This window comes from Pseudorca crassidens, chromosome X (genome assembly GCF_039906515.1).
Source record: "Pseudorca crassidens isolate mPseCra1 chromosome X, mPseCra1.hap1, whole genome shotgun sequence".
Lineage (NCBI taxonomy): Eukaryota > Metazoa > Chordata > Mammalia > Artiodactyla > Delphinidae > Pseudorca > Pseudorca crassidens.
Window position 1 is genome coordinate 26,745,073 of NC_090317.1, and position 25,012 is coordinate 26,770,084.

The following is a 25,012-nucleotide window of genomic DNA, read 5'->3' on the forward strand; positions in this document are numbered from 1 at the left end:
AGTCAGTAGGACAACCCAAAGTCTCTGACCCCTAGTTCAATGCTCTTTCCCAAACTTCAGTCATCCATGTAGCACCACAACTGCATATACCCCAAACAGATTTTACTGTATCTGTTTATAGCAACATGCTATTGTTTACTTGACACATTTGACATAAACAATTATTTCATTTGTTGTTAAATCTCTAGCCCTGTATGAAGTAATAACATCCATAAAATTTGGGTTTTGATGTGCTAGTTTTATGTTATTCTAGTACATAGTAAATAAATACATTTACCATTGTAATAAAAAAAAGTTCGTGTGTGCACTGCCTAAAGTTGTCTCATGTACCATCAGTGCTGAGTGAACCCTAGGCAGAGGAGAAGAGGAAGGGAGAGGGAAGAAGGAAGGAAGAGAGGAAGGAAGGAAGGAGAACAAAATACTTTTGGGTGAGAAAGAAATGGTAAAAATCCATCAATACCTGCCTCAGATACCTTGCTATAACCTCCATGTTTCCTGCCAAAGCCTGGCCTAACCCCCAGCGAGTCAACAAACATCCTTTACCTATCAGTTGTCTAAAAACAAATTGGATGTACTCAGATGTAAATTAAGAATCAAGATTTCTTCTAAAAGAGTCGATTCATGTGTCCCTACAATGGACTGAAGCGCTCCACTTTGAGTAATTTATTGGACAAGATGCACACAACATTTCAAAGCAGTAGCTCTAATCTTCATCTTATAAAGTGTTTGAGTGCACACACTTCTTAAGGAGGTTTAAGTAACATTTCCTTTCTCATTTAAAAATATTCATTATTAAAATAAGATTTTTTTCTTTGATTTAAGAAATCTAAGAATATAATTACGATAATCTTTCACCTTTGTTGCTATTCTTTTGGTTTAAGAGCTCTATAATGATTCTGATTCTCTTGTGCTAATGAAATAAAGTTGGGGCTAGAACTCATGTCATGTAATAATTTAATAGATTCTTAGTATCAGAGTGATAATTTACCATTCCTCTTTCATTACAGGGAGATAGTATTATTCAGAACCTCTGCCAAACATATATTACGGATTTAGAAGCCACTTTGTTAATTCCTAAACCAATTGTCCTTTTAGAGAAAGAAGACCTATAAACCAACCGTAGTAAAAAGTAATTTCTAGAATGTCACAAATTTTAAAGGCATGGGGAGTTTGAAGTTGAAGATGCAAGTTGTGTTTTGGTATACGTAGAAAGATGGCTATACACTTTGACAGGACTACTTAATTGTTCTGTGTTCAAACCTACTGCTCACATCTGGTTTGAAAAGATTTGGTAGTGGCCTGTTTCTAGAAAGACAAATCCAATACTAATGTGCACATACACTTGGATTAATTGGGGAAAGAGTCGGTTTCTTGTGTCCCCTGTCCTTTGTTTTACATTTGAAACCTGATTAAAATGGTTGACGTTTCAACTCCAAATTAAATCTAAGAATAATCAGTGAAGAATCATATCAAATTATTAGTTTTTCAACGAGGAGAGGATATAAGCTTCACAGCTAAAACAGACACAGCATAATTGAAAACAAGGCTATTGCATTCAGGTTTTAGTATTTACTGACCCATTTCTCGAAGTGTCTGGAGAACACATTAGGTTCTTCTTGTATTTCTTTTAGGGATAATTACAGGTGACACAAACTAAATAGAATATAATGCCCTGGAAACTTAAGCTCTGCTTGTTCTTACCAGGTTAGCAAGCATGTAGTGGTAACCCCTTGAATGCTTCCCCAGGATCACAACCTGCAGAAATAAAAAATAAGAAATATTGCTTATTCAAGGACATTTTCAATTGCACAGTCATTGGGATGGCTAGAGCAAATTACTTTTAAATAATCGACAAAGTGTTAGGTCATTTATATATAGTAAATCATAGTTAGTTGGGCCAGATTTCTTTTTGTTGCATTTTACTTTCAGGCATAGGATACAGGGAGAATTGCTAATACGAAAGTTAAAAATGTCAACAGCAAGGGAAGAAAGCTCTCTAAACTTCCAGGTCGGTGGCATCATTATCACTTAAAATAGATGGCAAAAGTGATGAAACTGATGATCCCTCACCCATGAACTGGATTTCTGTACTCAGCTGTTGAGCTGGAAAATGGGCTGAACTTTGCATACAAATTAGAAAATAGAATGTATGGTACATTTTTCTTTCTTTATCTGGAATGCTTAGGGAATAGAACACTCAAGGAATGGGGTTAATGTGATTTTTCAGGTTAATCAAGGTTGCTTTTGCTTATTGAAAACTTTTCTAGCAGAAGCAGTTGAGAAAAAAAAACCTTTTCTAAAATGCTTGCCTTCCTTTTCTTACCTTAATATGAAAGACTTGTGAACATCTGTACATCTTTTGGTGCTGAATGTGCCTTAAGGTAGTGGGGGAAGGGATTTTTCCCCTAGGGGTTATTTGGCAATGCCTGGAGACATCTTGATTGTCCCATCTAGGAGGGGTGACTGGTATCTAGTGAGTAGAGGCCAGAGATGCTGCTAAATGTCCTATAATGCACAGGGCAGTCCCCACAGCAAAGAACCATCCAGCCAAGAGTGTCAGTAGTGCCGAGACTGAGAAACCCTGCTTTAGGGTCATCACTCTTCTCATAATTTTCATGAGTAGCACTGTATTAATACTAAGCTTTACAGTTTACAAAGCGCATTTTTATTATCTCAAAATATGTAAGTGGATTGAATATTTTCCAACTAAATATATTGGTTGGCAGTTGAAAGGTTTTCACAGAATACCTGACATAAGCTTATTTCCTTATAGTTAAGCACAGCAAAAATTCTGGTTAATTGAAGATTTTACAAAATGTCATTGTTTTGAGTACTGACTGTACAGTACTGACTGTATGCAGGAGTGGGAGTGAGGAGGGGGATATGATAGAGGTTAAAGACACAACCAGAGGCACAACCAGGTTTTGTGCAGGCCTGAAGCTATTATCACTTTAAGAGCCTTCTTTAAGAAAAATAATACAAAATTATGAATACAGTATTTGGAATAAGACCTCAGAGAGAACCTGTGCAAGTAAGGGGCCATTAAACTTCATCATATATTCCTCTATGGACACAGCTGTCAAGGGTCTAAAAACAGTTTGAGAAAACAATGTACACATATCAAACCAGAACTATATATAAAAGGTCATAATGATAATATTAAAAACAATTGCCCTTAATTGAGTTCCTAGTATATGCCAGGCACTGCGCTAGGTGCTGTATTTAATCCCTAGAACAATTAAACAGATTAAGTATCATAAGTTTCATTTTACAGATGAGGTATCTCAACCAAAGAGAATTTAAGTAATTTACCCAAGGCCACACAGCTAAGAAATGCTAAAGCTGGAATTAGAACCTAGGTCTGTGTACCTCTAGAACCCACGCTCTTGGCAGTACATTACATGGTTTCTTAATATGTGCTAAATGTCAAATATCAAGAATTACTCTAGGTTCTCGGAGAAGAGGAAGAAGAGATGTCTAAGGCCTGCTGGGATGGATAGGGAAGGCTCCCTGGAGGAGATGAGGTTTAAGCTGGCCCAGAGGTGTGGAACCACATATTTAAATATCATGCTTATTTCAATTCATTTTAAGTACTGCGAGAGAGAGAAAGAGAGAGAGAGAGAGAGAGCGAGCGAGCGAGCGCTATTTTTGATTAATTTAAAATATGAGCCACGTATCTGACTGATTATTTACGGAGGAAATGAAAGGTTAATGAATGTCTTGAGGAGGTGATTTCTCACACCACTGTGACACAAAATGAGCTGTTAGGTATCTGCTGGGATGTATTCTTCAGTGTTCGCTTGTGAGAAACATCCTTCCTGGTGATGTTTGTTAACTTTGATGGCAAGTTGGGACCATACATTTGTTGAATTTTTAATTCCCTGAGAACCTTCAACATAATATAATCAGAGGGTTTTGAGTTCTGTTAGAAAAATGAGCATGATTCCTAAGGACATCTGGCAGAGCTTGGAGAGAAATAAAGAAGCAAGCCCAAAGGAAAGAGAGTAAGTCTGTCTCACCAGAGGCAGGGTTTAGTGTTCTTCTGAGCATAAGAAAGGCAACAGGGAGCCACAGAAAACATAAGTGTTAGACGACCCCTGAAAGAGAACCCAGGAGCCCAGCCTTGTCACATACTCAGTTTGATTGTGGGCAAATCACTCAACTTTCTCCAGCCTCCATTTCCTTACCTGTAATCTGGGACCATGAGCCTGGCCTTTCCTATCTCAGCACTGTTGTCAGAATTAAACTGAATAACATCTACAGAAGTGTTTGGGATGTGCGTTATGTAATTGCGTGGGGTTAAATAACCGTGGAGAGAGGTCATTCACTAAGATAGTGTTTTTCAGGTTCAGAAAAACTTGAAGCTATTAGAATATCCCCTTTAATCCATGCCCAGATGGTCTGTGCAAAGCAAACTCACTTATTTGAAGGTAGCTCTCTCACAGCACTACCCTTTCAAAATTTAGTTTAAACTGGAAGAGGTGGCAAAGTTATCTAAAGGGAGGAGCCTCTGGGTGTCACAAAGCTGTTGTGTTAAAAGCCGTAGTTATTTCCTCATCCTCACTTTCAGTGCCTTCTTAACTCTTATTTAACATACAGTTCTTACCAATTTTGGTTTTCTAGTTCACAGTAAGTGAAAAGCTACACATTAGAAGGGGTGTGTATGGAGGGGGGTGGTGACATTAGACAGAGGCACATTAGCAGCAGAGGAAGTGACAAACTGACTTAAAGGGGAAGGAGGAGTCCCCCCCAAAAGCAGACAGCACTGTACTACGGCACAGTGTAATCATGGATGTTCATCCTGAGTGCCTGAGTCATCAGGGTATGGCTTATTGCGTTCAGTAATTTCTGCTGAAAAACCTAAGGAAATTATAATACATCCGAGGGAAGGTTTCCATCAGAAATGCTCAAATTCCCGATACTTAAGAGAGTACATCTCAATTATCTTGAAATGTGACTCACGTAGGGCAGCAATGATTCTACTGATGTGAGCTAAGTGAGGCCTCACTGCCAAAAGTGTCATGTTTTGCTCCTGATCTTTCCTTTCTTTGAATTTTTGGTGCAGGGCTTATCAGAGTAGGGGTGGGCTGGGAGGCTTGTGCGTAACACGGTGCACAAAGGAACAAGTTAATGGGAGCGCTTCTTGTTCAGTTAGTCTTAAATCTTTTTTCTTTCCATCTGTTACAGATGAACAAGGCATAAATTGTACCCTCAGTTCTTTAATGACTTTGGTAACCAAGAGAATATTCAACTTTGCTTTTACAGTAATTATAATCGCTCTTTCTGAACTAGTTTCAGAACTTCAAGTATAAAAGCCGTTTTACCGTCTACTGTGTGAAATTTAAGGAGGAAATATCAAGCTCCCAGATCCATGTTGTGTGTTCACTGTGCCTTTGTCAGACTTGTTGGAGAAGATGGATAGCTTGATACGATGGTAGATATGGTAAAGGCAATAAGGGAATATGTGTGAAATGTAGACAAAATTCATTGTTTTAAGGAGATTTAGTTTTACGCCCACAAATAGGGCGTAAAGAAATAATGCCACAATCCTCATTCACTGAAACTTAAACAGCAGATTCATTCACTGAACCATGCAGGTGGCAGAGCATTAAATTATTTGTTGAAGGTCAGGGAATCATAGTCTACCCATTTGGGGGAGAACCTCCCTTTACTGACTCCTCCATCCACTTCTCTGTGAAATTGGGGGCTGGGTATCACTGAGCAGTTAAAAATAATTCAGAAGATGTTCAGCTGGTTTTCCAGAGGCCCTTTCTCTTCCAATTTAATGCTTAATCTAGACATTTTCGTAATTTTAGAAATCTGAAGTTAAATTCCTCCATGAGACTACTCGAGAGAGGCCCACAGACCCTTTGGGGGCAAAAGCATCTGTTTTTCTATGCTCATATTTAAAAAAAATATGTGTGTGGAAAAGTGTCTATGTTTTTTCCCTTAGATCCATCTGGTATGCAGATTAGGTTATTTGCAGACCTAAGTATCTCCATGTTTGGATTTTCTACATCGGTGCCAAAAAAGGATCTATGTATAATGATTGATCTTGCTTTGAGTACAGAACATTCCTTGCCGTTCACCTTAATCTGTTTCTCTTTGATTTAGGTACCCTGAGAACATGTGGTGGGCTGGGGGGAGAAATGAGGGAGGTTTCTGGTTTTAATTCACCTGTTTATAGGTATTTTCTCTTTAAGAAAAAGCTATTAGACCACATTTTTTGGTGTGTGTTCAAAGAGAAGACATTTCTTCAGCGCCCCCCCTTCCCTTTTCTACTTCCTCAGTTACAAAAAGATACTGCTGTCCTACGGCAACCTATCTGATTTCAGCTGTGTTGGGAGTTAAGTGGTGGTAAGCTACAGAAATCAGCCTCAGAATATGCCAGACTTCCCAAAAGAAGTCTTCCATCAGATATGATAAAAGCCGTTCATTTTCTTGAGTGAAAACCCCGAGCTACTAAATTGCTTTGGTCTTAGGAAAAATATATCAGAAGTCCATTCCTTTAGAATTATTTTTCTAATAATCTCAATCTGCACACACACGCTCTCCAACCGAATGACAGTGCTTCATATTGCGGTCATCTCACTTGAATAAATGCGCTGGATGAGTGAGGCCGAGAAGAGACAATCACCCAAAGCCAGCCCAGTAGTGGGGGTGGCACAGATGGAAAACGAAAGGTTGAAGCTTTTCATAAAGAAGGAAAACGGGAGTATAACTGAGAAATCTCATCACTGTGTATACTGTCTTCAGGGGAAGCTTATGCAGAGAGAAGGCAACTGAATAGAAAATAAAATCTATTTTATCAAATCTAAAATTGTCAACTAAAATGCTAGGATGTGAAGATGAGAGGACAAGGATTTCACCAAAGAACATGTCTTTGGGAAGTTTCACTTCCCAGACTTCAATATGGCATTCACTAAGACGAATGGAGTATGCGGAAGATGTAAACAGTGGGAGAGGCAAAGAGAACATACAAATAAGAGGCAGTAAATGGCCACAAGTAAGTTAAAGGAGCAACAGATTATTCCTGCTCGTACGAATAAGGGACCATTTCAATGCATGTTGATCTTGGTGGGAACACCTCATTGTATTAGCCCTTAAACATCATTTCTCGAATTTCATTTCCTTACAAACTTCCTTAACAATCTGTGATCTATCCACATACCACAATACTATTATTTTCTTAATATTTATCTTTATAGCTACTCATTTACTTAAAGGTAGCGGTGTCCAAAGCAATAATATCCATGAAACTACATACAAGAAAATAAATACAACTGTGTGAAAATAGAATCTATTCATCCAGACGTCACTGAAAATCCTCTGGTGTGCCATCAGGAGTGGTGGGTAATATTGCCTGAACGCAGTCGTGTCTTTAGGGAAGAGAATAAAGATCATGTCTTCCTGTCCAGATAAAATACGGTTAATTTGCCTTATGGTTCAAATCTTAAAAGAGTATCCCCATCTACTTTCAAAGGTTCACGAGTCTTATAAGGGAGCAAAATGATGGGCAGTCTGGGAGGTAGCAGATAATGCCTGGGACTGCATACAAATGACCAATGTGGAAACTTACAAAGCCTTTCCTAAGGCAATTTCCATGTACTGCCCCACCTAGGAAGCCCAGCACCTTTGATCAGCTAGAGTCCTTGGTCATAGGGCCAATAATAAATACTTAAAACATCTGGACCTTTCCATCAGCTAACTTCCTGTAATGTGATGCATTTCCAAACACTGTGTCTTTTCTTGGAGCATCTCATCTAGAAGGCCTTTCACAGCACCCTATTTTTATTTGGAAATAACTCTAGATGTTTTCTCCGGGAGGTGAGGTAGGGGTGATTTTAACTAGTATTCAACCTAGAATAATAGAGCAAAAAGAATATTAGTTTCTCTTCAACGTAGCCATATGTATGACTTTTGTAGTCTCTGCATTTTGCATTGGCTATCCCCCCAAATCAGCGATAATTTATTTTAAACAATACATTTAAAATAACAGTGTTCTTTATGCATACTTTTATGAAATTTACTGTCACCTATTTTATGTTCACACTTATAGCAACTTTTGTTTTAATATTTACAACCTTATTCTAAATATCAAGTTGTATCTTTTTTCTTTTCTCTGCAGATCTTACAAAATTGTTTGGGCCCAAAGCACTATAATCCTGAATTTCAAGATCTACTTGAAGGACTGTATGAGTGGTAAGTAGAAGGCTTGGCAGTGCCACTAGACTCATTATTTGTATTTAAAAAAGAAAAAAAGGAAAGGCAACATCTGGCATAAGGCTGAGCAGTCACTCCAACATGTGTCTTTTCCAGCCACAACCACTAGAGGATGGGTGGGATAACGCGGGACTTCTTCATTGGCCCAGGAGTCACAGTTTTCCATCTTTAGATATTTATCAGGATCAACAACTCTAGTATCTCACCTGAAATGACACCTTATAGAATTGAAACTTGTAAGAGTCTAAAACTCTCTATAGATGTGATCTGAATCACCCTTAAAGCTTAGAACAAATAGGTATTTATTAAAGGTGATGTACTAGAAAGAGCCGTGAACATTGAAGTCAGATGGTTCTGGATTCAAATCCTGCCATTTACTTAACTAGCTCCGTTACTGTGTGCAAAACTGAACCATGGACGGTTGGGTAGACTTTTAGCGACCCAGGTTCAGCCCAGGATGTTGAGGCCTTCAAGTCAGGAGGGGAGAGGAACAAACATGGTGTGGGGATGTGTCGAATGAGATGTTCTCCTTAGAACTCCCTGATTTTGCCTCTGTGAATGCACTTTCTGTCCGTGCGATGCTTCCAACATTTGATACCCTAATCTGTGAAATTTTCTGTTGGCTGAAGGAAGCAAGTGAATGTGTTTTTATTTTCAAGTAAAAGTAAATATCTCTCAGAAACGCAGTGTGTTTCTCGGGCCTTTGGTTTTCAGGATAGTTGCTTACTTGGCAGGTTTCTCTCTCTTCTGGGAGCCATGTCATTTAAGTTTATCTCAACTTGCAAATGGACGACAAATGATAGAGGCTTAGTTCCTGGGAGGTAAAACACAGAATTCTCCTAATTCACAAATGTTTGGGCTGGTCTTTAACTCTGGCTATTTGAATTTCCATTCTCTTCTTCATCTGATAGCTCATCCACCTTTGTGATCACACTGACACGATAAACTATTGGTAGCTTGAAGTCAGCCATGGTGGAAGTATTTACACCACAGAAATCAGCCAACACTACAAATCAGGGCTTTTCCCCTCACCTTGAGGGCCAGTTTACCTGCATACCACTGGATTCAGAAGGAATATAGACTGAAGTCCCTAGTGGATGGAAGCGTTGTTTCTCTTAACCACATTCCATTCGTTTCTTCTTTCAGTGAACATTTGTTGAATGCCTGCTCTGTACCAATCCTGGGGCCAGACACAGGGGAGACAGAGGTCACCAAAACCTGGTCCCTAGCCTGGAGGGTCTCACCATTAGGGTAGGAAAGACTGCCAAGTTCACAGACAACTATAACCCAGCAGAAGTGTGAGAACAGAAATATGTACAGCAGACTGAGGAGAGAATGGTTAACTCATAACCTGTTAGAGATAGAAAGTACTTTGTCTCCAACTAAAGACCTAAAGAATTTTTTCCCTGTGGTTTTTATAAGTGGGAGCCTGACAAACAGGTGACTTAAAGAGAACGCTATTTTGAAAACAAAGAGAGATGTATTTCAGAGGGCTATTTCTCTTGATTTCAGGAGAGCCTTGTTGTTTCACAGTGCTTACACACTAGAGGGAAGATTTTTATTTGGACCAACTATAGGCATTTGTTGTGATGGTAAGCCAGGGCTGGCTCTATAAGAAATTGTGACTGAAATGATTCACTGGAAAAACTAAGTTAGAAGGGGTATCAATGGTTATACAGTAAATAAAAGGCGATCCGCTAAGGCCAATGCATCCCAGCTTTGCCAATTACAAGCTACGTAACCTTAGGCAAGTTACTTAAACTCTCAGTGTCAGTTTTCCATCTGTAAAACAGGGAATATAGTAGTTGAGAGGCAGCGAAGTAGGGTGGTCAAGAGTATAGGCTAGACTGCCTGGGTTTGGGTCCCTACTTTGCCCTTTTATAGCTGTGTGACTTTGGACAGTTAACTTAAACTCTCTGTTTCAGTGTCCTCATTTGTCAAATGGGTCTATCACTAGCACCTACTTTACAGACTTGCAGTGAGGAATAAATGAAATAATGTATCCAAAGCTCTTAACGCAGTGCCCGATGCTTATCCTACCTATATTAGTTAGGTTTTCCCTGCCTTATTCCTATTGCAGTGCTCCCTCCCTCTGTCCTCCCCTGTGGCAATCACATCTATCCTTCAAGGCCCAGCTTACATGCAGCCTCTTCCATGAAGCCTTCCCTGATTTTATGTCCTCACTCTTAAAATGTAGAGAAATAGTTTCCTGCCACTATGGGGTGAGGGATTTGGAGAGGTATCAGAGCTTGTTGCAGGGGGGTATTGAGGACACTGGTTAGGATAGCACTGGGTTGGAGGCACAGGAAAGGAGCTGAGGTTTGCAGTTGGAGTTCAGGCGGATAAGCTGAACTGGGGGTTAACCAACAACAAAGTAACTCACATTGCTACCCTCCACCGCCCCTTCCTTCCCTGCCTGCATCATTGATCAAAACCATGAATTCAAACCACACAGAAACCGTTGCTCTGAAGAAGATGTGTGTGGGGAGGTAGGGGATTGTTCTGCCCAGAGACAAAGGAGCACAGGCCATAACCTAATTCTTCATGTGTAGTCATCACAGTGTTTCTACCACAGGAGAGAACAGGGGCTGGGGCCGGGTGGCGAGAGGCGTGAGAGCAGAAATTCGGCAGGGTCAGGAAGGTGGATCTCTCCTCTGCATTATACGCCGTTGCTCAGGAGTCTCGGGCCGCCCCACTCTGACAGTAACAACTGGACTTGGCTCATCTACGCTTCATTTCAGGAGCAAGGAGGCATAGCTATTCCAGGCTTTCTCACTTGAATCCGCAGAGGCCTTGGCTGTAGAGAGAACACTAAGGAACACCATTCACATTCCTGGTGGCTCAGCCTCGGGAATGTCTTAGGACAGTGTTTCTCAGAGTGGATGCTGTGTGGGTCAGCTGGAGAATCTGTGAAGATGCAAGCACCTGGGCACCCCTCTCTAGAGGTTCTGATTCACAAAGTCTAGGTGAGGGCCACGGAGGCTGCATGTTAACACTCAGATGATTCTGCTGCACACTGAACTCAAAGAACTGCCTTTCCATATGATAATAAATGCACTTTGAAAAGCTAACAGCAGGACTGTCAATGATGGATTCTCATGAAAACAGGTAGGAAGGGAGATATTGAGCTTACGGGGGTGCTCCCTTGGGGACCTCCCATGGGAAGCCGTGGGCAGGCAGGGGGCAGCCTGAGAACACCCACCCAGACTCCTGGGAAAGGTGCCAAAGGAGGAATTTCTCGGTAAACCCTGAGACAGAGATTTGAGGGTCAGTGGTTTAATTGGGAGTTGATTCCAGGATGTGCTGGCAGGGGAATGAGGACATGGGACAGCAAAGGGAAAGAAACCAGCACAGGTGCATGAATAAGCAGGATGGGTCTGAGCCCTCTGGGAGTGGCGTGCCGCACGCCCACCTGAAGGGCCAGGAAGCTGAGGTCTGAGTCTTTCAATTCCCATTCACCACTGGCTGGTAGCTTCTGTCAGGAGGATTAATTCCTCCCCAACACTTCTGACTTGTCTGACTCTCAGGCTGAGAGAAAGTCTTCAAGTGGAGAATCGCATGTGTTTACAATAGGATGCCATTGGCATGTATGGAAACGGCTAGTGCCAAACATGGGTAGGGCACCAACAGCATCTGCTATAACTGCAGTGGCTTTATGTCACATATATTGTACTTTATCGTTTACATATTGCTTTGATATGCGTCACTGCAATTGATAAAAAAAAAATGAGGTGGGTAGTAAAACATGATGGTGGTGGGAGTGGCCTCTGGAGTCAGACCGACCTAGAACTGACCTAGTTCTTCCTCTTTGTAGCTGAGTGACCTTGGACAAGTCATTTTCCCTCGCTGATGCTCACTTTCCACATCTATAAAGTAGGGATCATAATGGCAGCTATTTCTTAAGGTTATTGTAAGGCCTAGATGCAGAAATGCAGAATTCCCAACAGAATGCCCATGATATTAGGGGATTCAACCAATATTCCTTCCCTTTCTTCCACCCCTCTCTCTCTTTACTCATCTTTTTCCCCACAGCACACAGCCCCAGTGTATGGCGCCAAGGTGGTGCTTAATAAATGTTTCTAACACGGAAGGCTTCAGTACACCCTGAAGAAAAGTCCACATTGCTTATGAGGCAGTAGACTGAAGGTGCCATTTAAAATAATATAAAATCTAGAAAAATGTACTGCGGGGATGGGCATTGAACAAGCTCAGATGCAAGGAAGGCTTCCGCCCTGGAGAGGAAGATGTCTTTTAGACTAGATTTTGAATGATGCAGGGGAACTGTTTTTGGCAGAGAGAAGGGAAGGAGGAGCCCAGGTGGGAAGATGCCCTGGACAAAGGCCTGGTGGTGGGACAGAGACAAACATAAGCTAACATTTATTGAGCACTTACTGTGTACAAGGCACTGTGTAAAGTGATTTTTGTACATGCTTTATTTCATCAAATCCTTACACAACCCTGCAAGTTAGGCACTACAATTAATTTCATCTTCCATGTTAGGAAATTGAAGCACAGAGAAGTTGGGCAACTTGCCTGAGGCCTTACAGGCAGAACATGATGGAGCCTGGAGTCAAAATCATATGTGTCTGACTCCAAGCCCAGTCACTAAGTGTTAGCGGCTATAATGATAGTTACGAATCATAAGAACTATCATTGTTTCTGTGGAATGATCAGCTCCCACCATGGATTCAATAAAGACTGAGTACCTACATTTATTATGTATTATTACCTAAGTACGGAGCAGTTATAGCCTCAACGTTCAGAAATTCTCCTTTATTGTGGAGCATCCTGGGAAATTCCCCTTTGGTTTCCCCTAAGTATTTCTCAAAGCCTTGGGCTTGGTTCATATGATTATGACTCCCATTTTCGATTCCCTATCAGCATATGACATGAGTTGTCATTGTTTAATCACAAGCTGCACTTGCGATAAATGTTGGATAATCAGAACAAAAGCACAGGAAAAATAATTAGAGGGAACCAAAGGGAAGAGGCTCACAGCCTTGAACAAGAGACTGTGTGAAGGTTTCTAAGACTCAGTCCCTGAAGCTCTGACAATGCATTTTGATCCTTGTCTTAATGCAAATGAATGACTCCATCAAATCATAGGCAGTTTGTCACAGTGCAGGTTATTTAGCTAGTTAATTAAAAGTCTGAATGAGCTGGTGCCTCTCTGCACTGGGCTCTGAAGATAACCAAACTGTGTTCTGACCAGGCAAGTTAATTTAAAATAAGTGACCTCAATTGGGTAATGGCTGCAAGTTCAAATTCAAGAATTGCTATAATTAGTCCCAGATGGATCTTAATTGTTCTTTCAGGAAACAGAGTGAGGAAGGGGGAAAGAGAAATGCCCAAGCCCCAAGTAGATGTTATTTGCCATATCTTTCAAAAGCAGGGGAGCTGACTGGGTTAGGGCATAGTTACTATGGTATAGCAAGACTTCCATTGCTGCTTTCCAAATGCATCCTTCTAGACGTAAAATGGGTGTAGCTGTTTTGGAAACAAGAACTAGAATTCAGCTCTCTTAATGATGTGATCTCAGGCAAGCTATTTAACCTTCTTATGTCTGTTTCTCATCTATGTAATGGAGAAAACACTATTAACCCTACCAATCTCAGAGGATGGAAGGAGATACTTTGCAAAACTGCTTTGAAAAAAAATATATAAAGCTCTACAAGGCTGTATTTATTCTTGCTTTAATCCAGGCAAGTTTCATAATCAGAGACTTTTGATTTTAGAGTATAATACTACTCTAGGTGTGTTTCTCTTTTTATTTTTTCCTTCTACTCTGCCATAAACCGAGTACCTTCTGAACTGCACCCCTTGAGAGGTGAAAGGATCACAGCAGGCAGTATGTTCAGCACCGTATCTGTGTGGTGGTACGCGATGTTCTCATTTCTTAGGAGGTGTGCCCGCAGAGCTGAAAATGATTTCAGCTTTGTGTGCTTTTGGGAGAAGTCAGAGAGCACACACACTTAGCATTTCTTTTTTATTACAAAATCGGATCCTTCTCCATTCATGTTAATATAAATCTTTGACTTGAAATTACATGCTGGTACAGCACTGTGGTACCACGAGGTTAGTGTAAGTCACAGTGAGGGCAGGATGGCTTTATCTTCTCTTATTTTTTTATGTGAATGCTTGGTTTCCCTTCACTGTTCTGATACATTCCAATTACACATATCTTCCCAAGCTCTGGAAGCCAAAGGTAATAAGAATTTGTACAATGATAAAGATAAATAAGCGACAAAATCATAACCCAGTACAAAGCCTTGGAAGACCAAGAACTTGACCATTTGGGGATGCACAAATAACTGCTTTTGAAGCTACTTTTCTTTCTGGATTCCACTTTTTAAAGGGAATCGTATTGTGAAGCCCGCTTGAGTCCCCCTTAATGGAATGTAAGCATCTAAGACAGAGATTTACAACCTATACCTACTAACAGTAATCGCAACTGTTTATCATTTAAGCCTAACCAAAACTCGTTAAAGGAGCTTGCTTTGAAATCAGAATCTGTGTTCTGCCTTGTTAGATGAGCCAAGCAAATAATGGAGTCATGTCTCCCAGAATTGCATTGCTATCAAAGGGCTGTGCCTTTTGCTGAAAAGAGTTTGAGGTCATAATGAACAAATAAACAAACAAAAAACCCTGGTTCCACATTACCCTTCATCGCTGGGAAACACCCATCCATGGGAGCTGCAGAAGGCACAGATTGGCAAGGCTTTTGCAAAGGTTTAAGCCATAGGCTGAGCAGTCGTTTCTACAAGTCTCCCTGGGGAGTTTATGTGGTGCACCATGAGTAAAAGCCGCCAATATGCAGTGCACACAGGACTGGGAATTATTCTCCAAGTGATAAACGTCCGGACTTTTCTCCCCCTGGAAAATGTCAAGAAGCTATTTATTTAATTCAACAGATATTTATTGACCACTTACTAGGTTCCAAACTGTTTTAGGTGCTGGGGATATGGCAGTGAACAAAACACAAAGCACCCTGCCCTCATGAAGCCTATATTTTAGTTTGGTTGTCTGGTGATCACTCCCTCCTGTGAATTCCTATATTGTTTCTACCTCTCATCCTTCCCTCAGACTACTAAGTATTTACCCAAACTAGGCATGTGTCCGGCCATCCCAGTAAGTCCTCGAGGGTAGGGCCCCAGTTTAAACTCATTAGTGTGTACATCATTCAACACGGTGCCCTGTAGGCAGGTGTTCAGTCAGTGTTTGTGGATGATGAGAAAGAAGACGACTCCAAATACAAGGAAAAAGGATGAGAATTTATATTAACTTCAAATGTTATCTTTCTGGTTTAGTATGTTTTCTTACCAGACTCTTAACCTAAACACTAATTCCAGGCAGTTGGGTGGGAAGTGGGATGGGGGTGAGAAGGCAGGTGGCCTTTTCAGGGGAACCCATATGTAGATATCTATTTGGTCCCTGTATTGGCATAGTCTTGGGTGGTGTGGCACAAGGAAGATGGACATTGGAATCAGATCTGGGTTCGAATCTGTGTTTTTTCACTCACTACTTGTATGGCCACTATGTATTAGTCCCTCTCTCGGCACCTCAGTTTCTTCATTGTAAAATGATGGGATAGTTTAATTCCTAAGCAGAACCTTCTCGTTTCAGATATCAAGTTACTGTATTTCCTAGTGGAAAAAATTCTGTTTCTTGAGGATCAAAAGTCATGATGAAAGGTAGAGTCGTGTTCTGGTCAATATAGCCTATCTTCTTTTTTTTTTTTTTTGCGGTACGCGGGCCTCTCACTGTTGTGGCCTCTCCCGTTGCGGAGCACAGGCTCCGGACGCGCAGGCTCAGCGGCCATGGCTCACGGGCCCAGCCGCTCCGCGGCATGTGGGATGTTCCTGGACCGGGGCACGAACCCGGCAGGCGGACTCTCAGCCACTGCGCCACGAGGGAAGCCCAGCTTATCTTCTTACTGGTATCAAGTTTCAACCATTCTGCTTTATGACGTCTGAGTTATTCTCAGTTTCCTAATTGGCACTGCTTATTAGCATTCACTCTGACAAGTGAGCTTGTCATACCTATGCAAATATAAATTTCCACCCCCTTCCACCAACCCAGGTGAACTATTGGCCCCTGAAGACTCAGTTCAACAAATCATCAGGAGAAAGCCTCCCTGCTCTCCGAGTCAGGCATGTTTCTTGTGCGTTCCCATTAGGATCTGTGTTCCCCTCTGTCATTGCCCTTAGACCTGATCATCTGTTTACTTCCTGCTTCCCTACTAACCCACGAGCTCCTTGAGGGCTGCAACAATGTCTTATTTGTTTTTCACTTTTTCTTTAAACTTATTACTAGCTCTTATCCAGGACAACAGACACAGACAGCATGGATAGGAATGTCTTACTTTCAAGGACAGCTTAAAACAGTCTCTTTACATTTCAGCAGTTCTACTGGAAAGGATTGTGCAGAAGAGCCTTCTGTTTCCTTTTTTCATGCAGTTGAGAAGATAAAACCATTCACTTGTTTCTGCCACTTCAAATATTATTCTTACTTATGTAGATTCTATGAAGAGGACATTTGAGTAGCGGGTCCTTTCCAGTTTCCACAAAGAATCGAGTCTGTACTAGTCCTCTTTACGCAAAAAAAGTCTTTGTTAGATGTGTTGAGTTCTGCTGCAGTGAGATTGCAAACGAAACCATCCCCATCTTCCTCTGGAGTATGGTAAAGGGAAATTCATCTCCATCTGACAACTCTTCAGCTGAGCTCTCTGAGCAAAGCCAGTAATATGGAACTCATGAAAACAGTTTGAAGACTGAGCAGCTTTCTCTATATGTGGAGAAACCGTACCATTTTCTCTTGGCTCCTAAATCCTCCAGTACCTGGACCATTATTAACATTGCTCTTTTTCTTTAAAAATAGAGTTTGATGGTGAGATTATCATGCATGCATTCTTGACATGAGTTAAGAAAGTGAAGAGAATGAGTTGTAGGTCGCTGAGTGGTAGGGACCATAAAAGGAAGTGGCTAGGATTTCACGTGTATTGTTTTTTGGGGTGTTGAGGTCACTGCCTGTAATTCAGCAAGCAAGATGTTGTGGTGGAGGCTGCAGTGTACCGAATCACTGGGGAAGACTACTACTGGGAAGTTGTCTCGGGCAAAAAGTGCCCTCCTACTTAGTTTCAACATTTCATAATTGGTGTTTTAGCTTCAACAGGTTGGGTGTGAGAAGCAGCCCCTAACTCTTCTGGGGAGGAGAATGAACAACATTACCCCTCCCTAATGAAAGCAAATGCCTGAGGATTCAGGGATGGGTCTTCTGCTACCTGTTATCAAGGGAACTAATAATGTAGGAGAGTTAATGGCTCTGTTGGGAGATGCGCTTTCCCGCCACTCCTTGCAACTCTCTCTGAGCAGCTGGTGGTGGTTGCCATGGACACCAAGTAGCAAATGGGCTAGGGTCAGAGTTTGAAGGATTGTGGCTGTGCTTGAGTGGGTGAGACTGAAATTAAGTTAATGTATGTACAAATAAGATGTGTTTCTTTCCGCTGTGCCTTTGAGAAAATGGCAACCAAGCGGTCTGTCAAGCAGCAATTGATTTGATATTGGCCAGGGAAGAGGGAGGAGAAGCAATTTATTGAGTAGGAGGTTCTCAAGTTAAGCACAGACAGTAGTTTGAAATAGGTCAAGGGAAGTGAAAAGGGCTCTCAGAGCTGCTGAAGAGATAGTAATGATGGAAAGGCACTTAAGAATCGCCATTAAGAAGCTTTCTATAGTATCTTCTTAGACTGTCCATTGCTTCAGGGCCCCTGGATCCTCATTTCTTAATCTAAGACCGAGTGTTACTGAGATTTCACTCCATTTGGTTCTGCGCTCTTATTTACCTCTGCAAGTGTGTGTGTGTGTGTGTGTGTGTGTGTGTGTGTGTGTGTGTGTCTTTTAGATAGCATTGTTTCAGATCAGTTCACCCACTTTTCCCTTTTCTATGTCCCCATTCTTAAGATGGGTGGGCACACTTTCTGCCAATGCTGAGCTCTGAAAGAGACTGCACCCTTCCTGCCCCTGTCCTCAATAATGATCCAGTTATAGCTAGAGCCAAAATTTCCACTGTTGGGACAATGAAAAGCATGGAAACAATTTAAGTTAAAGCACAGAAGTTTGAATACAGCACTCTTGTTTATGACCAGTTAACCCCACTACGGTAGGACAGTCCTGTTTGGCCCACAAAACCATAATCAAAGCACTTGCCACCCTCTTGGTAGCACTCCCAGATCCAAACCTTTAAGAAGATCATAGAAAAGTAACAGCACACCGTCAAAGACAATATGAAGACTCCAAATATCTGGGGAGCATGTCCTAACCACCAAAAACTCTTCTCTTACTCCACCACGTCAGTCTCCCTCTCTTGAGACCCGCCTCAGATTACAGAAGGAGCTTAAATGCTCTGAGTTTTCAGGCTCGGTGACCACACGGTCCTTTCTTTGTTCATTTTCTCCTCCTTAAGAAATGAGGTGCAGTGACTCTAATTATAATGCTTGATATTTGTGGACTTGCCAGGGATTCTCTCCAGGGAATCTTCGAATACCTTAGAGAAATTGTCTGATTCATCTTAATGTCATTCTGGTAAGGCAGGGAAGGCTTTTTCTGTTTTATGGCTAGGATGACGAGAGGTGACTTGGCGGTTGCAAGGTCACCCAGGGATCTTGAGATAGAACTCAGCCGCCTTTCTGGTCTTTGGCCTATAGTGCTAGATGACTTCAGAAGATATTTGTCAATTGCTATTCTTTTTCAGAGTAGGGTGTTGGCTGTATGTGTACATCTGGAAGGCTGCTTGGTAGTTATATATATTTTTCAAAAGGTTGGACAGAGAACAGTGGTGTCTGACTACTAATCCCTTCCACTTTAGCTCTACCTCTAGTGACATGACGTTAATTACCACCAGTCTCCCCAAGCCCTGGCCCAGGCCCGTTGAATTGTGCCCCTCACTTGTCAATTTGTTATAACCTTTGGGCAGAGACAAGTCTGACCCTGTCAAATCTGGACAGAAAGAAAGTTGCTCCAACAAGGGTGGGATTGATTTGACTAAAAGATCCAGGTGGGTGGTTGGTAACAATGGCATCAAACTGATCGAGGGCTCTTTCCCACCCTCAGTCTCATCAGAGTTCAGACCTTGGCATGGATCCGTCAGTGGCCTTTGCCCTTCCGTGTTAGTGCAGGAAAGAACTCGAGTGTGCACATTTTGTTTTATTTTTTTGTTACCACACTTATTTTGCATCGGCTTGGTGTCTCTCTGTAAGGGAGTCTAGAGGTCTCAATTATTTAAAATATAAGCGTCCTGTGGCAATGTGAGCTTGAATGATAAGTAGCTTTTGTGTTGCTGTTGTAAACTGTGGTTCTTGCAGCCCTTATGAAACCGTTTGTTACAGCATCTGTTAGAATCTAGGACAAGACTCCTGTAATCAGGCAGCTGTGTGATGAACCTTCTAATTGCTATATTTTTGTTGCTCTTAATCTGGGAAATTTTCCTAATAAAGCTGGATGATGATTCTAAAAAAATCATTAATGTTTACAAGCCAGTAACTCTAACCCACAGGACCTTGTCAACCTCTCGGTGCCTGCAAAGGCTTAACTGGGACACTCACAGTGTCAGCCATATAAAGGAACAGGTGTCAGGGTGTTTTCCTCCCATGCCAATTGAAAACATATTCATGGCCTGTGGAGGGATAAAATAGTTATCTATGGTTAATGTTTCCTTTCTTTCTATTTTTTTTAAAGAATGGATCTGAGGTCCCACTTGATCTAAGTGATGAGATTAACTCAAATCAAAGGAGGGTATTTGTATTTTATTTTTCCATTTGAATTGGTTCATATTTTTATAATTTTAGAATAAGGTACCAGCCTTGGTCCTAAAATGTTGGTGTTAATGGGTGGGAGAGAAGGTCTTTTGACTTAATAAATCTTTACTGCAATCTACTCTACTTTTCTACGTGCACAGGGCATCCAAGCAAGATTTTCAGTCAGCAAAGAAACATTCAGTGATGGTCACCAGCCTGGAAATCTGAGAAAGCAGGAAAGCTGAGTCACACATTTTTAGATACTCATCATACTCTGCCTTCCAGAATTATTGCGTTGCCGTATCACCCCTACTACTGTAGCATGGAAAACCTGTCCTCTCCCCCTCCCACCATATCTAGCACTGGGTATGGTAAAATGGCTCAGGACTCAATCAGTAGTTCTTGAATTGAATTTCTTACCTTGTTTTTCACAGCACTGGGAATCATAGCCTGTTGGGATGGGAAGGGACCATCATATTCAACACATTTATTTTTACAGTTTAGGAAATGGAGGCACAGAGCGGTAGGGTGACTTTTCGAAGTCATACAGCTTGGGGCTAGCACCTAGGTCTCCTGCCTCAAGACTTCCGGACTCTGCTTTATAAAAATCCAGGATGTTTCCAGTCATCCCAAGGACTCTCGTGAGGTTCCCTAATGAAAATTTATTTGAATTTGCATTTATTTTTTAAAGTAAAACCTCCAAACCGCATAGGAAATAATCAAGCATATAATGAGGTATTACAGTTTTTAAAAATGGGAGAACGGGAGGGAACTGTTGGTTGAACAGGAGCATTTCCTTTTTGAGACCAAAGTGTCTAGCATCTGAAATAAACAAGAGTCTTGCTGTTTCAAAGTAAGGATCTTGAATGAGTTTTTTCTCTTTATTTTCCCAGAGGGGATTTGCTTCTAAATATTCAGGAAGCCAGTCTAGTGTGAAGTATGACCAGAGAATCAGACCGTCCTTTTTAATAAGCCAGAGATTAAAATCTCTAAATATAGAATACTGACGTCTGCTACTAACTCTTAGGATAAATATCTTTGCATTTTCGGGAACAAGTTTATTTAAGGCTGCCAGTGAGTGTTAAAATCACCTAACATGTTGAAGGTTTTTACTGCAAGTACAGGGTCCTACTCACTTAGAGTCTGGAGAATGGTAGGCTGGACTTCAGAGAAACCACATCTGCAGTGAGCATCTTTAAGAAATCCAACCATAGGTTTTGCTTTTTTGGGGACACTGTTCTGCAATTTTGCGGTGCGTTTTTGCTTCAGAATGTTTATTAGGGTAGTCTGAGATATGTTAAGTAATAGGATTAAATCACCACGTCATTAGGGTAAGAAATAGAGACCACTGGACACCGTGATCGGTGAGGTAAGAAAAAGGGTCCCTGAAAGGGATGAATGAGGCAACCAATTGATAGAGAGAAGCCTGGAATGGCTGGAGGTGGGGAAGGAAATGGTACATCTAGTAACATACAGTAAGAGATGAAGGAAGGCCGGTGGGTATGCTTCGCTATGTATTCGTCTATGTCTGGAAGCATGCCCATTAGGAGACTGGGGAGCAGGGAAAGCAAAGAGGAATGGGATCTCTTTTTTTACATATGGGCCTGAACGTGTGCCTGGGAGAAGAAGATGGAGAGGCATAGGTCTTAGAAAGCCTTTGACCTCACATTTTATGATTTCATGATTAGTTTACTCATGTACAAAAATAAGCTGCAGGCTTTTCTGATTCCTTTTATTCTACAGCGTGTATGTGCCTAGACTTGATTATATTATTTTACATTTGGTGAGGTGTTGTTCTCTAACTTGATTCACCTTGCTAGGGGCTGTTACAAATTTTAAAAAGGGAAGAAAGAACGAGAAATTTTGTTTCTCCTAATAGTGCCCAGTATAGTACTCTGAATATAAGCCCTTGTGTGATGTTAATCTCAGAACAGTTGACTGGCCCTTGTCTGGGAAATTTTCCCTGTAAATTATAATACCTGTTCTAGAGGTCTGATACCTTTGCCTTCCTTCTTTTTCGTGAGTTGCCTCTTTCGTGATTATGCAGTGATTTCTTAGGTGGCTAGGCAATTTTATCCACTCCAAGAGGTCCTACTCTGTATGGCATCTTGTTTCTCTGTCGTGCAGGTATGACCTCAGATTGCCCTTTGAAATCCAGGTAAGTAACACCTGCCAAATCCCCTACCTGTGTTTGTCTTTTGAAGATTCTGAAAGACGTCTCCTTCAGTCCACCTGTAGACACAGGCTGGTAAATAAATGGCGTCCTGCTTTGGTTCAGGGGGTCTCCAGTGTAGCTGTACTGTCTCCTATCTAGTATGCAGCCCACCATATAATGTGACTATCGTGGAGCACACAGACCTAAGTGTGAAGTATAGAACCACTACTACGTGGTGGTGGAAAAGTGTTTAAGTCTCAGCTTCTAACCATGCCTCTGAAAGCAGGTCTCTAGAAGAACTCTGGAATGCTAAGTATAGAGAATCTTTCTTAGACAACCTCTAGTGTTGAAAAGGATCTGACCAGACATATGGTGGGTTGTGGCGATGGGCACAGAAAGGAGGAGGAGAAATCTGAGTAACTTACTTCTCTGTCGCTGCCCCTTCAGACCTCTAATTTATCCTAACCATGTCCCCTAACCATGTCCATCTTCTTTTTTTGACTTTGGGTAGGGTGAAAGGGAATATCTATGGAATAAAGCAAAAAATGCAAGAGCATCGGGAAGATTCTCTGGAGGAGCTTGTACCCACCCCTGAGAGAGAGAAGTAGGATAAAAATATCCCGGTTCACTCGCTATCCCAGTTCTACCAGATACTTGATTAACTTTCCCTAGCATTTAAGCTAGTCAGAGATTCCATTACTGTGCAGAAGCACCCTCCTCAACCCTGCCTCACCAGGCAAACATCACGATAGGTGATTGGAAGAGCTACGTTCACACTGAATGAGACTATTCAGAAAAAACCTACTCTCCAGGAATAAATTGGACATTTTGACAGGGGCATTTATGTTCTTAGGCCATGAGAGAGACAGGAGCAGGCTCACCCCTAACATTTTGGGGGCCCACAGCAAGAGTACAAATGGAGGACTGCATACCACACACCTAAATGTTACAAAGTCCAAAAGCAAGATATGCCTTGGCCTGGTCTGTGTATCCACCTGTCAACCTAACTAAAGAGATAAACTGAGGTAAGCTCAAACTACGAGAAATTGAGTTTCTTTGGAAATAGTAGAGAAACTGCAGTTCAGGAAATACAAACTGTAGCAAGCTACAGAGGACTCTGTTGAGGGTTTGGGGTGGGCTGCATTTATGGGCAAGGAGAACAAAGAGGGGAGCACAAGAGGGGAACTTGTCCAACCAGAGCACAAGCAGTAAGTTCACTGGCTTGAGGACGGTAGGAGATCCTTGGCGGAAGCTCGTTGTCGGGAGATAAGGCTTGGAGGTCTGTAAATTAGGCACTTATGGGAAATCAGTCTCTCAGTTCTTGAGTTTCATTTTCCTGAGGACACACACATGAGATTCTCTAGCTCATATACCCTGTTGGGGCAGGGTAGGGCAGGGTGGGGTGGAAGCTGGGCCCAGGGCTCAGAACTCCTGGGTGGACACTGGATCTACCTGAAAGCAGGATGGCGTGGACCTGTCAAGTTCTCCAAGAAGCCAAGGACAGTAAGTTCCCCAATCCCAACGGCTCACTTTTCTGACTTGGAGTTGCCGAGCAATTCTACGTGTCTGCCCAAACTCTCATTCAAGTAGTATACAGGGAGCGAGTGCAGTTATCTGGAAAAACGTATCTGCCAGACCCCTTCACTTAGAGGGATTTGGGGAGGCCAATTTTAAACAAAATTAGCCATTTTTCTCTGGCTTCCTGTGGCATGAGTTGTCATTTTCTCCTTCACTGCCCCTGCCCTTGACCCCATGTGCCTTTTTGCTCTGATCTGGGAGCCCAGTTTGGCTTATGTGTCCTTTTCCTTTCTCCCCATGATGTTCAACCAGCTACTAACCTTTCAAAAACTCTGAAGACCAAAAAGAAAAAAATGTCTTTGCGTTCCAGTGTTTATGATATCAGGGCCCTCTGAAGCGTGGAGCTCGAGGCGGTAGTCCTTATCACCTGGGTTTAAGGGTGATACTGGGTGCTCAAGTCTAGTGGCCCAGAAAAGCTGAGCACCCGCCCCAAATACTTACCCTATGGGCATTTATGCTTTTCCAGAACCAGTCTTATTTTAGGCTTGCTTTCCCAGGAGTTAATGGAGGGAAGGGGAGTTGTACCTTCCGGACTTTGCCAGTTACCTTCAAGTTATTCCCTAGTAAGGGAAGGAGGAAATGCGCAACCCCTAGGGCAGTTTTTGGTAAAATCATGAAGATTGTGGTTCTTTATCTGAGAATGAACGCACGCAGATGGAAATTCTAGGTGTACGTACATACCACTCTGAGAAAGCACCCTCTCAACTTACCCCTACTCCTGTGGGGCCCCTTGCAGTTAGATTGTTTTCGAGCCACAAGTGAATGAACCTGGGTGGGTGTAAGGGGCACATTTTCAATTCCGTGTGTTAATGGAATATGTCAAGCGGAGAAAACATCTGTGAAATTCTTGTTGTCTAACAATGCTTGTTGTAAACAGAGCAGCTGCTCCAGGTTTCATCAGGACGCTTATCTCTTATCACCTCTGGCTGAATCCATTCCGATTGAAAGCCTCTGTCAGATGCAGGGCTGAGGAGTCTAGTGATTAACAGCATTTGGAGCCGGCTTCCCTGGGTTCAAACTCTAGCTCCACCAATTATTAGCCGTATGACCTCTAAGTCTCAATTCCTCCATCTGTTAAATGGAGATAATATTCCCATCTGCCTTTTAGGGCTAATATGAGGATTAACTCACATGAGATATAGAAATGGGCCCGTATCCGCCCACATTGATTAAAATAGTATCTGGAACATTGTAAGCACTTAATACATCCTTGTTATTAAAAATACCCAGTTGTCATATGTAGCTCAAGGCTGTAGTGTCTTTAATTA

General features: G+C 41.8%; 1 protein-coding gene across 8 annotated transcripts in view; it reads right to left on the bottom strand.

The window, feature by feature from the left end:
• GRIA3 (glutamate ionotropic receptor AMPA type subunit 3) overlaps nt 1–25,012 on the bottom strand; it is a 291,809-nt gene that overhangs the window by 112,311 nt on the left and 154,486 nt on the right. For all 8 annotated transcript variants that reach the window (XR_010940002.1, XM_067723332.1, XM_067723331.1 and 5 more), the window contains one exon: nt 1,702–1,755. Coding sequence is in view for 7 of the 8 variants with exons in the window: in XM_067723332.1 (XP_067579433.1) it covers nt 1,702–1,755 (54 nt within the window). In the remaining variant the exon portion in view is untranslated. The remainder of the gene's footprint in view (nt 1–1,701; nt 1,756–25,012) is intronic.